The sequence below is a fragment of the Mauremys reevesii genome, linkage group 4, assembly GCF_016161935.1.
Source record: "Mauremys reevesii isolate NIE-2019 linkage group 4, ASM1616193v1, whole genome shotgun sequence".
NCBI classification, from domain to species: domain Eukaryota; kingdom Metazoa; phylum Chordata; order Testudines; family Geoemydidae; genus Mauremys; species Mauremys reevesii.
This window is the reverse complement of record NC_052626.1, coordinates 142,046,417-142,060,019: the sequence shown is the minus strand read 5'-3', so window position 1 is coordinate 142,060,019 and position 13,603 is coordinate 142,046,417. Positions and strand designations below refer to the sequence as shown.

Sequence of the window (13,603 nt, the reverse complement as noted above, 5' to 3'; positions counted from 1 at the left end):
CCAGAGCCATCTGCTAACATTCATTTCCAGCCAGAGTCCAGGACCCCGACTGACCCTCCCCATAAAAGAACAAGTGCCCCAAAATCTCCAGAAAGTCAGCAGGTGATGATTTGGCTTCTGACAAGTAGACTACTCTACAAGTAGCCCAAAAACATGAAAAACTGAGCTCCCACCTCCTGAAGAAGAGGTTGATGGCCCTGCTGGAGAAAACTGCTGCAGACACAGTAGATGTCAAGGCCACAACACCCACATTACCACTGACACGTCCATTAACTCCTCTCTGCAAGCACTGACAGGGATGGTGAAAGAAGCAGAAGGGATAATATCATTGGTGGAAGATCAGCTACAAGGGCTCTCTGCCCTCACAGACTTATCTCCTCTTAAATCTAAAGTGGCAGGCCTCAAGGGATGGTCTCACCCCAATAATCTGAGATTCAGACCTGAAGGAGCAGATCAAGGCAGTCCCCTAGAATTCATTCCTGGCTCCTCTCAGAAGTGCTTAGCCTGTGGGGTGATTTTAAATTTGGTTTAGAGAACGCTCGTAGGTCCTCGGCTCCTAAGCCAGCTTCAACGGCCAAACCTTGCGCACTGATTGTCAGATTTCTCAGATTTCCTGTAAAAGAAAAAATAATGCAGCTAGCTCGTGGTGGTGGGGAGAACTATTTTTGGGGATGCCACAGGATGAGATCATGCATTTTCAAGATGGTGCACAAGTTGTGAACAAAGATCTTGAACAAAGACCAGCCTTCAGAAGAGCAAAAGAACTTGCCAAGCAGCGAGAGCTCAAATGTTTTATAAGGTTTCAAGCTCAGCTGCATGGCAAAGTTGATGAGGAAGTGCATCTGTTCCAAAAGTCACAAGAAGCAGAAGGAACAGAATACCTTCTCTGTCATGTTTTATGTCGAGCTTACTTCCCCATCATTATATCTGCCCTACGTGCACTTACAAACTTAATCAGTTACTGTGCCTAACTTACTGATTTGACTTATCTCTTCTGCTCCAAGCTGATACCTAATATCATACATATTTGCATTGTCTGGTCTTGCAGTTTCAACAAGCTGTAAAGTTGAGTAATCGCATAATTTCATGGGCTATCCTGTGAAATGTGGGGTTATTTGACAGCATATATGAGCTGTAAGTCATTTACCTTTCTGTATTTCTTGGAGTTTGTTTATTTATGATTTAAAAAAAAATCACATAAAAGAAATATGTAGATTCCCATGTAGGTACCTATAGACCACGATCAAGTCACCTCTTAACTTTCTTGGGGATAAACAAGATAGATTGAGCTACCTGCAAGTCTACACAGCCGATGACAGTGAGCATCCGAGTTGACAGACCTGGGTTCGCAGGGCTCTTGCGATGGCACGAAAAACAGCTGTGCAGATGTTGTCACTTTGGCTGGAGCTTGGGCTCAGAAGCTTAGGGAGTGGGGAGGGCTTCAGAGCCCGAGCCGCAACTGAACACCGCTGTCTACACAGTTTTTTTAGCACCGTCGTGCGAGCCCAAGTCTGTTGACCTGGGCTCGGAGGCTCCTGGCTGCTGGCTGTGCAGACATACCCTATAAGATTTTACAGACCTCCCGTTTTTCAACATCCTTCTTGGGGACACCGGAAGTGGACGCAGTATCTAGTCATGGTCTCGCTAATGCACGAAGTAACACCACCTCCCTTCTCCAAGTTGATATTCCCTGCTTACACAGCCAAGGGTTGTGTTTGCCTTCTTGCCTACAGCACTGCCCTGGCAGCTCATGTTCAGCTGATTATCCACCACGAGCCTGAAGCCCTTTTCAGTGCCGCTGCTTTCCATGACCCAGTCCAGCTGTTGTCTCTGTCTGACCTATGCCCAGATGCCTGACCTTGCATTAGGCCACGTGAAAACAGACGTTCGAAACAACCGACACTGTGCTGGTGAGCCCTGTGAATGTGACCCAACACTGGAGCCCAAGAAATGCTGCCACAACATTAACATGGGCTTCCACAAAAACGTTACCCTCCCTTGGCTGGCTTAGACAACAATGTCCCCTCATGTGACGAGCGCCCATCCTCACAGCTCTACCACAGACCCATGGGTTTACTGGGCATTGGAGAGATCCACACCCCAGTCTCAGGGTGGAACTGGGGTTTCACGTCCACTCCCATGATGACATGAATCTTCTTCTCTAGGGCCATGTCTACACTAGCACTTATGAATAAAACACCCCACCCCCCCGAGCAACATAAGTTTTGCCAGTATAAATTACTTCTTTGAGTTGTTCAGGCAGAGTCTCAGGGCCGCAGGCACAGAAAGGGAGTTAGCAGCACAATTATTCTCTCACTCACTCTGCAGTGGCTCACCAGTGTGATTGGAAGCCACAATCCCCTCGATTATTTTTTTAGTGCAGATTTTATATACAGCCCGTTGATGGCCTTTCCCTGGACAGTTGAATGTGGTTTCATCAGAAATGGCCTTCCTTTGACCCTTCGCACGATTCCTTAACCGGCTTGGGGGCAGCAGAAAGACAAACGTCACTGCTTCTCTTCCAAACAATCTCCCCTTCGCCACCCCCCATGGCTACAGTCTCCAGGATTTTACCAATCCAAATTAGCTCTCTGCAAATTACGTGGACAATTTTAACTCTCACAATGTAACAAATTTGACCTGGAGTTGCTACTGCATGTTGTTTTTTAATCAGTGCGTCTACCCAATTTTTGCTCTCCCCATCCAAATTGCTCCCTAGTTACAAGTATGCTGGGGGGGGGGGGGGGAGAGGGGAACTCATTCCAGTGGGCATGGTCCATTTGCACACTTCCCTTTAAGAGCTGAATTTTCCACTGCTGGGCTACAGCTTTCTCTCCTTTCCACCTGTGCAGCCACTCTGTCCTCCCCTAATGGCGAAGAAAGGAATTGCAGGATGTAGGATGACTATTCATCAGGTCCCAGGGAGATTTCCTTGTGCCTTCTCTCTCCCTGCCTGAAGACAACTAGTACATTTGTCCACCACAATAAAGTGAGCAGCTGCAGGGCTTACTCCACTGGCCTCCGCATGGAGAGAGGTTAAACCAGGCTGCTGGAGCCAAAAGGGACACAGCTGGAACAAAGAGGAAATTCAGAGGAGCAGGATTTCCTGTGATGAGTCACTGCTGTGCAGAGGACTGATACAAAATTTCCTGCATCCACTTGTGTTCCACCGTGAGCAAAGCCCGAGAGCCCAACCTGAGGGGAGTCTGTGCTAGCCAGCGGGGCTGTTGGGATTTGCCTGCTGACTCGCATCCTCACCAGAGATGGATCCCAGGACATCCCTCTCCCTTGTGCTCATCTTCATTGCCTGGGGTGAGTTGCATTATCCTTCCCTGCTGCTAACCCCCAGCCCAACCACACTGTTCTGTAGGCACCACCACCCCACAGAGATGGCCTCGTGGAATCAGTGGGGAACCCTGGTCCTGGTAGAGAGGTGTCTTCACTGCGCGCCCCTCCTGCCGGCTCAGCACCCATTGCTTCCCCTTGCTGGATTTTGGCAAAGAGACCAAGGACTGGGAGGTCCATGGACTCTGAACACTTCACTCACCCCAGGCTTGAGAGGTGGAAGGTGAAGCAGAGAGCGCCTGGCTCCCTGTCTTCTCCTCTTCCCCCCACCTCTCACCCTGACCTTGAAGCTTACTTTGTCTCCCCATCCCACTTGTGCCCCTTTCCATGCACCTCGGCATGGAATGACCTCCCTCTTGCTATGCACCCAGAGTTTCCCCTGTCCTCCAAAGTCATCCTAACTCCTCACTTTATGCTTGGGAGGAACTCCCTGTAAACAGCCACAAAACGCCTCCTTGTCCTCCTTCAAAATTCTCCCCTGCCATGACAGCTACAGAAACTTGACATCGGTCATGCCGCTGGCATGCCGAGACCCCTGCCCAACCTGCTGGCTAATATGGTCGCGTTATTTGCCTGCACTCCTCAGTACAGTTGCAACCAGCTCTTGGCCTGGGTTGTAAGCTTTTGGGGCAGCGCTGTCTGCTTGTTCTTTGTACAGTGCCTAGCGCAACGGGGTCTTGGTCCATGAAGAGCGCTCCGAGCCGCTCCCGTAATATAATTAATCATCATAATAATAGCACCAGTGGGATTAACCTGCCACAGAGCCAGGGCTGGGACAGGTTCAGCACCCCCTTCTGGAGCAAAAGGGGGAAGCAGTGTGCCGACAGATTCAGGTCCCACTCTGCTTGCTGGGCAGCACAGCTCTTCACTGCCACAAGCTAGCTCTAAATACTGTGGTTCATATTATTTTAATTTCCTTTCACTCTAAACTCTTCTCCATTCCCTTCTTCCTTGGGTCATGATGGATTCTTCGTCACTGGCTATTTCAAAATCAAGATTGGATGCTTCCCGAGAGATCTGCTGTAGGGATTATTTGGGGGCAGTTCTCTGGCCTGTATTATCCAGGCAGTAACACTAGATATCACCACGGTCTCTTCTGGCCTTGATTGCTATGAATCTTGTCTGTCACCACCTTTTATGTTTGTACCATGTAGTTTTTACGCAAGGGACCCCTTCTTTTTCATTTGTTGTAAAGCACCAAGCAAAATGCTGCTGCTTCATTAATAATTATTGTGTATGAAAAACCACTAATGATAAATGAAGCAATCAGTGAAAATCATTAACAATTCACTCTTCTCCCTGCATGAGGGTATTGATACTGCTATGGTAGTGCCACCAGACGGTGCTGTTACGCACAATCTTAGCATGTGAGCCAGAGTACAGTCTTGGCAGACATAGTCTTCTAATGCAATTTATTGCGGGGGGGAGCAACTGCTGCAAAGGGCAGGAGGGTTTATTGCTTCCTGGGAACCTGGCACTGATGCATGGGCTGAGATCACTGACAGAGGGGCTTGAATGTGTGCTGTTTGTGACCACCTCTGTTTCAGGACTGGTGCATAAAATGTAAACGAACAAGGTGCACTAAAACTACTCAGACTCTGTGTCACTGATTTCTTCTGCAATGAGCAATTGGTGTAATACTTATCTGCCTTTGAGACCAATGCATGAAACATGCTGCACTGATGTTTTATTCTCTCTTGCATGCTTATTGCACTTGTGGTTCCCGATCTTCACACCAGGTGCCTGCTCCCAGGAGAACTGTCTCTGCGCCCGTGGCTTTTGTTACGAGGGCTGGGTGCAGTATCAAGACTCCTGCTATAAGGCTTCAATGGAACCGATGAAATGGCCTGACGCTGAGGCAAGTCTGAATGCAGGGACGTAGCATGGCCTAGTGGAAAGAGCCCCAGCCTGAGACATAGGAGAGTTGGACTCTATTCCCAGCACTGGTTTGCTGGGTGACCTAGGGCAAGTCACTCCCCTCTTTGTGCCTCAGTTTCCCAATCAGTAAAATGTAAAGATACTGACTGACTTTGTAAAGTGCTTTGAGATCTTGTAACAGTGCACGGCCTCTGCTCCTGCCTTTCTCTGAGCACACAGAGCACTCGGAGATGCTCTGCTTGGGAACACCATGTGTAGTTGATTTACACCAGTGATCACCAACCCATCGATTGTGATCGACTGGTCGATCCTGGAGCCTCTGCCAGTCGATCGCAATCTGTGGGCCACTAAAGGTCCCGCAGCGCAGTGAGGCTTAGGCAGGCTGCCTGCCTGCCATGGCCCCACACTGCTCCCGGTACCAGCTGGCTGCTGGCACGTCATTGTGGCCCCTGGGGGAGGGAGAGAAGGCGGCTCCGCATGCTGCTCCCACCCCCAGCACTGTCCTCATAGCTCCGTCCTCGCAAGAACCGGCCAACGGGAGCTGTGGGGGTGGCACTTGTGGTCACAGGCACTCAGGCAGTGCATGGAGACCTGCTGCCCCCAAGGGGCACAAAGAGACGTGCCAGCAGCCAGCCACTTCCAGGAGTGGTGTCGGGCCATGGCAGGCAGGCAGCCTGCCTGAGCCTCGCTGCTCCACCTACCGGGAGCTGCCTGTGGTAAGTCCCTCCTGGACGGAGCCTGTACCTCGTACCCCCTCCTGCACCCCAACCCCCTGCCCCGGGCCAGAGCCACTCCTGCACCCAAACTCCCTCCCAGAGCCAGCACCCCTCACCCCCTCCCACACCCCAATCCCCTGCAACAGCCCGGAGCCCCCTCGTGCATGCCAACTCCCTGCCCCAGGCTCAGCCTGGAGCCCCCTCCCGCCCTCTGAACCCCTCAGCCCATCCAGAGCCTGCACCCCTCCTGCACTCCACCCCAACCCCCTGCCCCAGCCCGGAGGGAGGGGGGAATGGAGTGAGCAGGATGAGGCCTCAGGGAAAGGGTGGGGTAAATCCTGGGTTAATCTTAAATTCAAAGCGTGATCTTGTGTGTATAAAGGTTGGAGACCCCTGATTTACACTGTTCCCCCCTCACCTTTTCAGCATAGTGCAGCACCTCATCTGCAATAGCACATAATCCTCAGCCCCTTACAGCAAGGAGAGGGAGGCGCGCTCGCCCCCAGAGATCTCTCCTGGGACTAATGCTGAGGGTACATCTACACTGTGATTAAAACCCCACTGCACTGCACTGTGTCTCTGAGCCCAGGTCAGCTGCCTCGGGCTCGCAAGACCACAAACAGCTTTGTAGCTGTCGGGCCTTGGGCTGGAGTCCGGGCTCTGAAACCTGAACATCAACACTGCAATTTATGGCCCCGTAGCCCGAGCCCCAGGAGTCCAAGTCAGCTGAGCTGGGCCAGCCCCGGCCATGCTGCAGGGCTTTGATTGCAGCGCAAACACTCTCCCCGGCACTTCCTTCCTGGGCCTCACTAGCCCTGTAGCTGTCTGCAGCCACCTCTGAGCTGTCCCGTAGGCACAGCTTCGCCCCTCGGCTTTACTCTGGGGCTCTTTAATGGGTGCCCCAGTGGGCAGAGTGCTGGTCCAGCTGCTGTCGCCCAGCGCGCCGGCCCAGATCAGCTGATGAGAAGCACTTGAGAAGAGCTAGGGAGTATTAACAGCTGGGCATATTTGCTGAGCAGGGAGAGAGGCAGGGGACAGGAAATGCTCCTGAGGGCACATTACTAAGGGCTGGATTCTGGCCAGCCACGGGTGGCGCTGTGCATGGCTCCCTTGAGATCAGTGGCACAATTGGTGGCGTGGGCTCCTATGCAGCATCTGTTCCAAGGGCTCCACTGATGTCTCATTAAATCCTGAGCCCTGTGTGTGAATCTGGCCCTTGAGCAGCTGGTGTGACTCCTGCTAGGGGGAATCTTGGAATCCCTCCTCCGCCACACGAACAAGTTGGGGGAATTTCCCAGCCTTCCAGATGGCATCTGTTCACCTACTCTAAATATTCCTCCGATGGCCATTATTCCCCCCCCCACCAAGATCTCTGTATCCACAAGCTTAAATTCAGCTCGAGGGCATTTCTTAGAATCATAGAATCTCAGGGTTGGAAGGGATCTCAGGAGGTATCTAGTCCAACCCTCTGCTCAAAGCAGGACCAATCCCCAACTAAATCAACTTTGTGGGTCTGTCTGTCTGTAAGGTGATAACGCTTGAATGCCATATGCCATCTGTTCCAAAACGTCAGGGAACCTTCTAGCCATCGATGCCCAGAGTTCTATTGATCTGGGGGCGGGGTGGGGGCGGGAATCAGAAAAAACAAAAAGGGGGAAATGGAGGACACAGGTCCGGTTTTTGCCATCTGGTTAGCAGAGCAGGTAGCTACAACCACCTCTCTGATTGTTGGTGGAGGGCAGCCATTAACAGCTTCTGGCACAACACAGCCCCTGACCTGAGCTCTGCCTGTCCTCCCAACAGACTTTTCAAACGTTGACATTCTCAGGCTGTGTCTACACCAGGGAGCAGCAGAAGCTCTGTAAAAAAGGGGGGGGGGCGCATAGGTGCCTGAATCATGCCCCCCCCTCCCCCCACTGCCTCTTCCCCAGAGACCCCGCCTCTGTGCTGCCCCTTCCCCCACTAGGCCACGCCTCCACATCCCCTCTTCCCCCACTTTTAAAAGTGGGGGGGACATGTCCCCTTGCCCCCCCCCATTCTGGCACATGCTATAATGGCACAACTGCAGCTGTGCCGCTCTAGCGTAGACACTTTCTACAGCACGGGAGGGGGGCTTTTCTCCCTGTAGCAAATGGCCTAGTCCCCTCCCTGTGGGGGAAACCAAGGTCTGAGACGCTAAGAGACTTGCCCAAGGCCACCTGGTGAGTCTGTGGCAGAACTGGGAATTCAGCCCATCTCTCTTGAGGACTAGCCCACTGCCTCAACGACCAGATCACCCCCCTTCTCTCGGGCCCTGACCCACTGATGTCAATGGGCGTTTTTCCATTGATTTCTAAGCGTTTTGGGTCAGGCGCGCTGGTTGCAGCCTTGTGTGATTTGACCTTGTGGTGCCTTTTCAGGTGGCATGTCAAAGCTATGGCAAGAATTCCCATCTGGCCTCCATCCACAGCGCAGAGGAAAATGACTTCATCTTTCACCTGATGGGCAAGCCGCTGGATTACACTAAAGGACAGGCCTACTGGATCGGCGCACACGACACTTTCAAGGTAGCTCCTGCCTCACCCGTCTGGCACAACCTGCAATCAGAGCAACTGCAACTTCAGAGCAGTCGCCGGGGCTGGAGGGTCAGACTGGCATTTCCACTTATACCGGGGGGACATTGTGGGGGTTGAGGGCAGAATTTGCCTCCCTCTGTCTTACATTGTGGGCTTGTTATTTCAATCTGAAGTAGAGAAAAGAGTGTTTGCCTGGATTAGGCCCCAGGAGTCCTCAGTTCTATTCCTGCCTCTGCTGCTGGGGTGGCTTTAGGCAAGTCCCAGTCTCTCCTCGTGCCTCAGTTTCCCCATCTGCAAAATTAGGGTAACGCTACTGACCTGCTTTGTAAAGTGTTTTGAGCTCTACTAATGAAAAGTGCTAGAGAAGAGGTAGGTGTTACTGTTCCTGAGCTGCAAAGCATGCTGGGTTACAGGGTGTAGAAAAGGTGCAGTGGAAACTACAGCTGTTTTGTCACCTCCGCACTCCAGCTGACGTTCACTCTCTAAGAACCAGGCCCTGCCATCTGAGCTTGCGGGAGAGCTGGGGCTGGACATGGCTGCTGCATGTGGGGAAGATGCAGGGCCAGTGCAAGGATGTTTCGTGCCCTAGGCAAAGCTTCCATCTTGCGCCCCCACCACGCCTCCGCCCTGAGGCGCCCCCCCCCACAGCAGCTCCCCCCCCTCTGCCCTGAGGCAACTCCCCACAGCAGCTCCCCCTCTCCGCCCTGAGGCGCCCACCTTGCAGCAGATCCCCACCCTCCGACCTGAGGCACCCCCCCCCCGCCCCAGCTCACCCCTGCTCCGCACATGAGCACCCCAAGCATGCAGTCGCTGCTTCACTTCTCCCGCTTCCCAGGATTGCGGTGCCTAAGCTGATTGGCGCCACAAGCCTGGGAGGCGGGAGAAGTGAAGCAGCCACAGCGTGCTCGGGGAGGAGGCGGAGCAGGGGTCACCTGGGGCAGGGAGTTCCCCTGAGTGCCGTCCCCGCCCTCAACTTGCTGCAGGCAGCCCTTCCCGCGCTCCCCTGCCCCAGCTCCCTCCTCCTAAATGCCAGTGGCAACCAGAGCGGCCGAAGATCCAGCCGCCACGGTCACTGCTGAAGAAAATGGCGCCCCCCCCAAAATCCCAGCGCCCTAGGCGACAGCCTAGGTAGCCTAAATGGTTGCACCGGCCTTGGGAAGATGTGTTGGGATCCGGTGGAGGCTGGTGCGATCCCAAAGTGGAGGTGACACTGGCACGCGAAGGTGAACGCGGTGCCAGTTTAGGGCTGCAGGTGAGGGTTATAACAGAGCTGATTCCAAGCCAGGGCGGCGCTGCTCACTCTGACAGACAGAAGGATGGCCCAGCGCTTAGGGCAGCGCACAGGGACTTGGGCGTCCTGGGCTCAGTTCCTGGGTCTGCCACTGTCTCCCTGTGTGTGACCTTGGTGCAGTCACTTAATCTACTCTGTGCTGAGTTCCCCTATCTGTAACATGGGGCAGACCCTTCCCCACTCCCCGGGGTGGTGTGAGGCTGACTCTGTCAGTGCTGGAGAGGGCTGCAGTGAGGAAGAGGCCTCCACAGCTGGGATATTAGGTGCTAGAGACAATGCTGATCCCTTACTGGCTATTGCTCCATCTCCTCTCCCCGCAGCGCGCCTGGCCCCCGGTTCAGTCACTAACACCGTCACCCTTTCTCTAGGAGGGGTCTTTCATGTGGACGGATGGTTCCAAATATAATTTCCGGACATTTCCTCCAGACCAGCCCGATGGCCTCCCGGGAGAAAACTACCTGGGCTCTTGGATCCTGCAAAACGGTGGGAGCTTTGTCCTGGGGTGGGGTGTGTGTGTGGGTGGGCGGGCGGGGTGGGGGGCAGATGCTTGGTGGCTCGGTTTGGTCAGGGTTGGCTCATTATCTCGACCCCCTGACTCTCTCCAGCAGAACATCGCTGGATTCAGTTCCTGCTGGTTGGTTGCACCATCCGATCAAACCATTTTGCTGTCTGCTTTGGTCCCCTGCCCCTGCCCTAGCAGCTCAGTCCACTGACTGACCGACCTCTGCCCCTGACTGTGGCTTATGCCAAATGCTTCGGAGGAAGACAACCCCTGCCTCCACCCCTCCAAAACCAGCTCAATCCAAACAAAAGCCCTCCCTAGTGGCTGGCCATTTCCTGGGGAGAGCCCTCCCCCATACACCCCGATCAGTGCCTGAGGACGGACAACTCCAGTGCATTGTGACCCAAGTTCAAAGTGAACTCCACAAACAGAACAGTGTGTGATCACCTCGGGCTGGGAGCAGCTCTGGCCTGGCCCATGTGCCATCGGGTACAGCAGAGCTACGTGGGTGCAAAGAGGAGACACGTGGGCAGGGGGTGGGGGTAAAGGAGGGCTGCCCCTCCATTTGCTGCTTGGCTTGTACTGAGCATGCTCACACGGACTGAGCATGCTCAGAAACACTACTGAAGCCAGCTGCCCTCACTCCGTCCTCCCCCACTATTGGCAGGCATGGGTCATCCAGTTACATCAATTTGCAATGGAGAAATTGATGACCCGAGATGCAAGGTGGCAGTGGACCAGGGCAATATTGTTCTCAGCCTTTCTTTCATGCCTCATCTCAGTTCCTACTAGTGTTTTCCAGTATCTATCTTTCTATCTATCTATCACCCCAGTCATGACCGAACCGATGCCCACAGAGGTACAGTGGTTACATTAGCTTTCACATGCAGATGACTTTCCTAGTCATGGAAGTGCCCGTTCCTGCCAGCGGGCGGTTTGTTCTTGGGCTGATTCCTTCTGACTCCGTCTCTTTCAGGCTTCGTCACCTGGAACGACTATGACGCTAGCTGGTCCTTCCCGTTCGTTTGCAAATACACCCTGCGGAACAGGTACCATCCAGCTTCGCTCCCACCAGGGCGGGCTATTCTCCGGACAGGCGAACTCTAGCAGTGGCTGAAGGTGTCCCGGTGACTGTTCGGGCACCCCCGGGGCCCTGTTGTTGTTTATATTGCAGTTGTGCTCAGACTGGGCCAGCCACTGTACAAACACATAGGAAGACACAGTCTCTGTCCCAGTGAGCTCCACACACAGCGATGGCAGCGTCCTGCCTGCACACCGCCTGCTCGGGAAGAGACGTCTCTGGGGAGCTTAGTCTCCAGGGCTCCTCTGGCCCATGGGTGGGTGACTCCTGTGAGATGGGCACTTTGCTCCCAGGCTGAGATCCACCAGCTCAGGCAGGAGCCACTAAACGGCCTTCAGACAGGAGCATCTTTAGTTACTGCTGACCTGAAACTGGCCATACTGGCACTAGAGCCTTAGATGGGAAAGGCCCCGTATCCCCTTCCCTGACCCCCTAAACTCGCTGGGACCACTTCCCTGGGGCCACGTTGGAGCTAGCACCCCCTACAGGGCAAAGGCCCCATGTCCCATTTCCCATCCCCTGAGCCAGCTAGTGCCCCGCCCTCGGTCCAGATCAGAACTGGCGCCCCTAGAGAGAAAAGGTCCCATCCACATCTGGGCACCACAACCAACAGCTGTTTCTCTTCCTCTTTTGCATGGGCAATGCCTGTTCCTGCAGCTTCAGGGACCAATCCTGGTAACAGGACGTGGTGGAAGACGCGGCCTGTATACTGCAGTGGAGGCTGCGTCACTTTCCTGTGCTGTAGCTTCACATCTGGAACCAATTACTGCTGTGTCCTTATCCCGTCTTAGGTGTCCTGGGTAGAACTGGGCAAATAACAGGTTTGGGGGTTTGCTGGGAATTGTGAAAAATTAGGAGGGGAAATTTAAAAAAAATATTGTGCAAATGGAGAAGTGGGGGAATCATTTTGCACCAAACAAAAATTTTGTTTTGATTGTGACCATTTTAAAACTCTGTTTTTAATCAAACTAAAGGCCATTTCAAAAGAGAAAGTAATTTCAGACCAAAGACACCAAACGTTTCGATTTGTTCTGGGTTGGTTTTTAGTTTTGACCGATACACTTTAGTGAAGCCAAAACAATCACCAAATGGTTCAGTTTCACCAAACCTGGCTTTTTCACTGGAAAAGGGGCTGGTCTGAAAAGTTTCACCCGACTGTATTCCCCGTCGGTCCCCACTGGCGGGCTCCTGCTGGGAGCCACTTTCCAATGGGACCCCGCAGCAGGCCGGAGGCCGGGGGAACAAAGGTCACAGTCTCTTTGGACGCCAGAGCCACCCAGTTGTACACTGCGCTCTCACTGGCATGGCATCACTCAGTGATTCTGCTCATGCAAATCTGCTTAGAGAGCTCCCTGCTCTGATCCCTGCTTGTCTTTCTCCCTCCTGCTTTATACATGTACCTGGGCACTCCTACTAATGTTCTGTGCCAAAACAAAATGATCAATAAAAAAGCTACGCGCCAAGAGAACGAATGTACTAGTCATTATACAGCGCCTGGCACAGTGAGGACCTGGCCATGAGTGGGGCCCCCAGGTGCTACCATAATGCATCTAATAATGTGCAGCACCTGGCACAGTGGGAGGGGTAAGGGCAGCAACTTGTGGGGAAAGGTGTATAAAACCACGGCAGCTTTGCCAGGTGGAACATTCGCTCACTCGCAGTGTCGCCTTGGGGATGAGTCAAGGTTCCAAATTTCCTCTTGACTCTCTGAGATTTCAAGGGACAGGGCGATTTCTACCCTCTCCCCCAGCTGAATTCCCCATCTCAAGTCACCAGCCTGACCCGACGGGGCTCTGCTGAATCCCCGAGGTGGAATTGCTCTGGCAAGCGTTGGGCTGTGTCTGCTCTTGACCATAACCACAAAGGGCTGAACCCCAGAGCCCTTATCCAGCCGGTGACACTGGGGCGTTTCCCTGGCTAAGGGCTGTGTGAAATCTGCAGGCCCAACCCTACAGCCTCACGTTACGAGGTGCCCCGTATGGAGACACTTCTCCTGCGGGGGGGGCAGCGTTTGCTCCACAGCAGAAAAATGAGGGGTTCATCCCCCTCAGCCTGCCTGGATCCCTGGATCCCACGTGGCTCAGGCCATTGGAAGACTGTAGCTGACTTGATGCAGCGTATAAGTTCTGCCAAGGGGGGAACAGCCCAGATACCAATGGGCTCTCTATCCTGGTGGAGAAAGGCAGCACATGACACACGAGTTAGAAACAAGACACGGATGTTTGCCAGGCTGGT

The 13,603-nt window shown here is 53.6% G+C and overlaps 1 protein-coding gene across 1 annotated transcript; it reads left to right on the top strand.

The window, feature by feature from the left end:
• Nucleotides 1–3,110: 3,110 nt before the first annotated feature.
• LOC120405192 (snaclec 3-like) lies at nucleotides 3,111–12,836 on the top strand. The gene is made up of 6 exons (XM_039538582.1): nucleotides 3,111–3,312; nucleotides 5,085–5,203; nucleotides 8,339–8,485; nucleotides 10,154–10,268; nucleotides 11,264–11,336; nucleotides 12,026–12,836. Exons 1-6 carry the CDS (start codon nucleotides 3,264–3,266, stop codon nucleotides 12,045–12,047), a joined length of 525 nt encoding a protein of 174 aa, XP_039394516.1. The 5' UTR covers nucleotides 3,111–3,263; the 3' UTR covers nucleotides 12,048–12,836.
• Nucleotides 12,837–13,603: the final 767 nt, after the last annotated feature.

Excerpts from the sequence above, each read along its gene's own strand:
- LOC120405192 (XM_039538582.1), top strand. The coding sequence starts at position 3,264 with ATGGATCCCAGGACATCCCTCTCCCTTGTGCTCATCTTCATTGCCTGG. Across the intron at positions 3,313-5,084 it reads GCTCATCTTCATTGCCTGGG|GTGCCTGCTCCCAGGAGAAC; the intron begins GTGAGTTGCATT and ends TCTTCACACCAG. Across the intron at positions 5,204-8,338 it reads TGAAATGGCCTGACGCTGAG|GTGGCATGTCAAAGCTATGG; the intron begins GCAAGTCTGAAT and ends GTGCCTTTTCAG.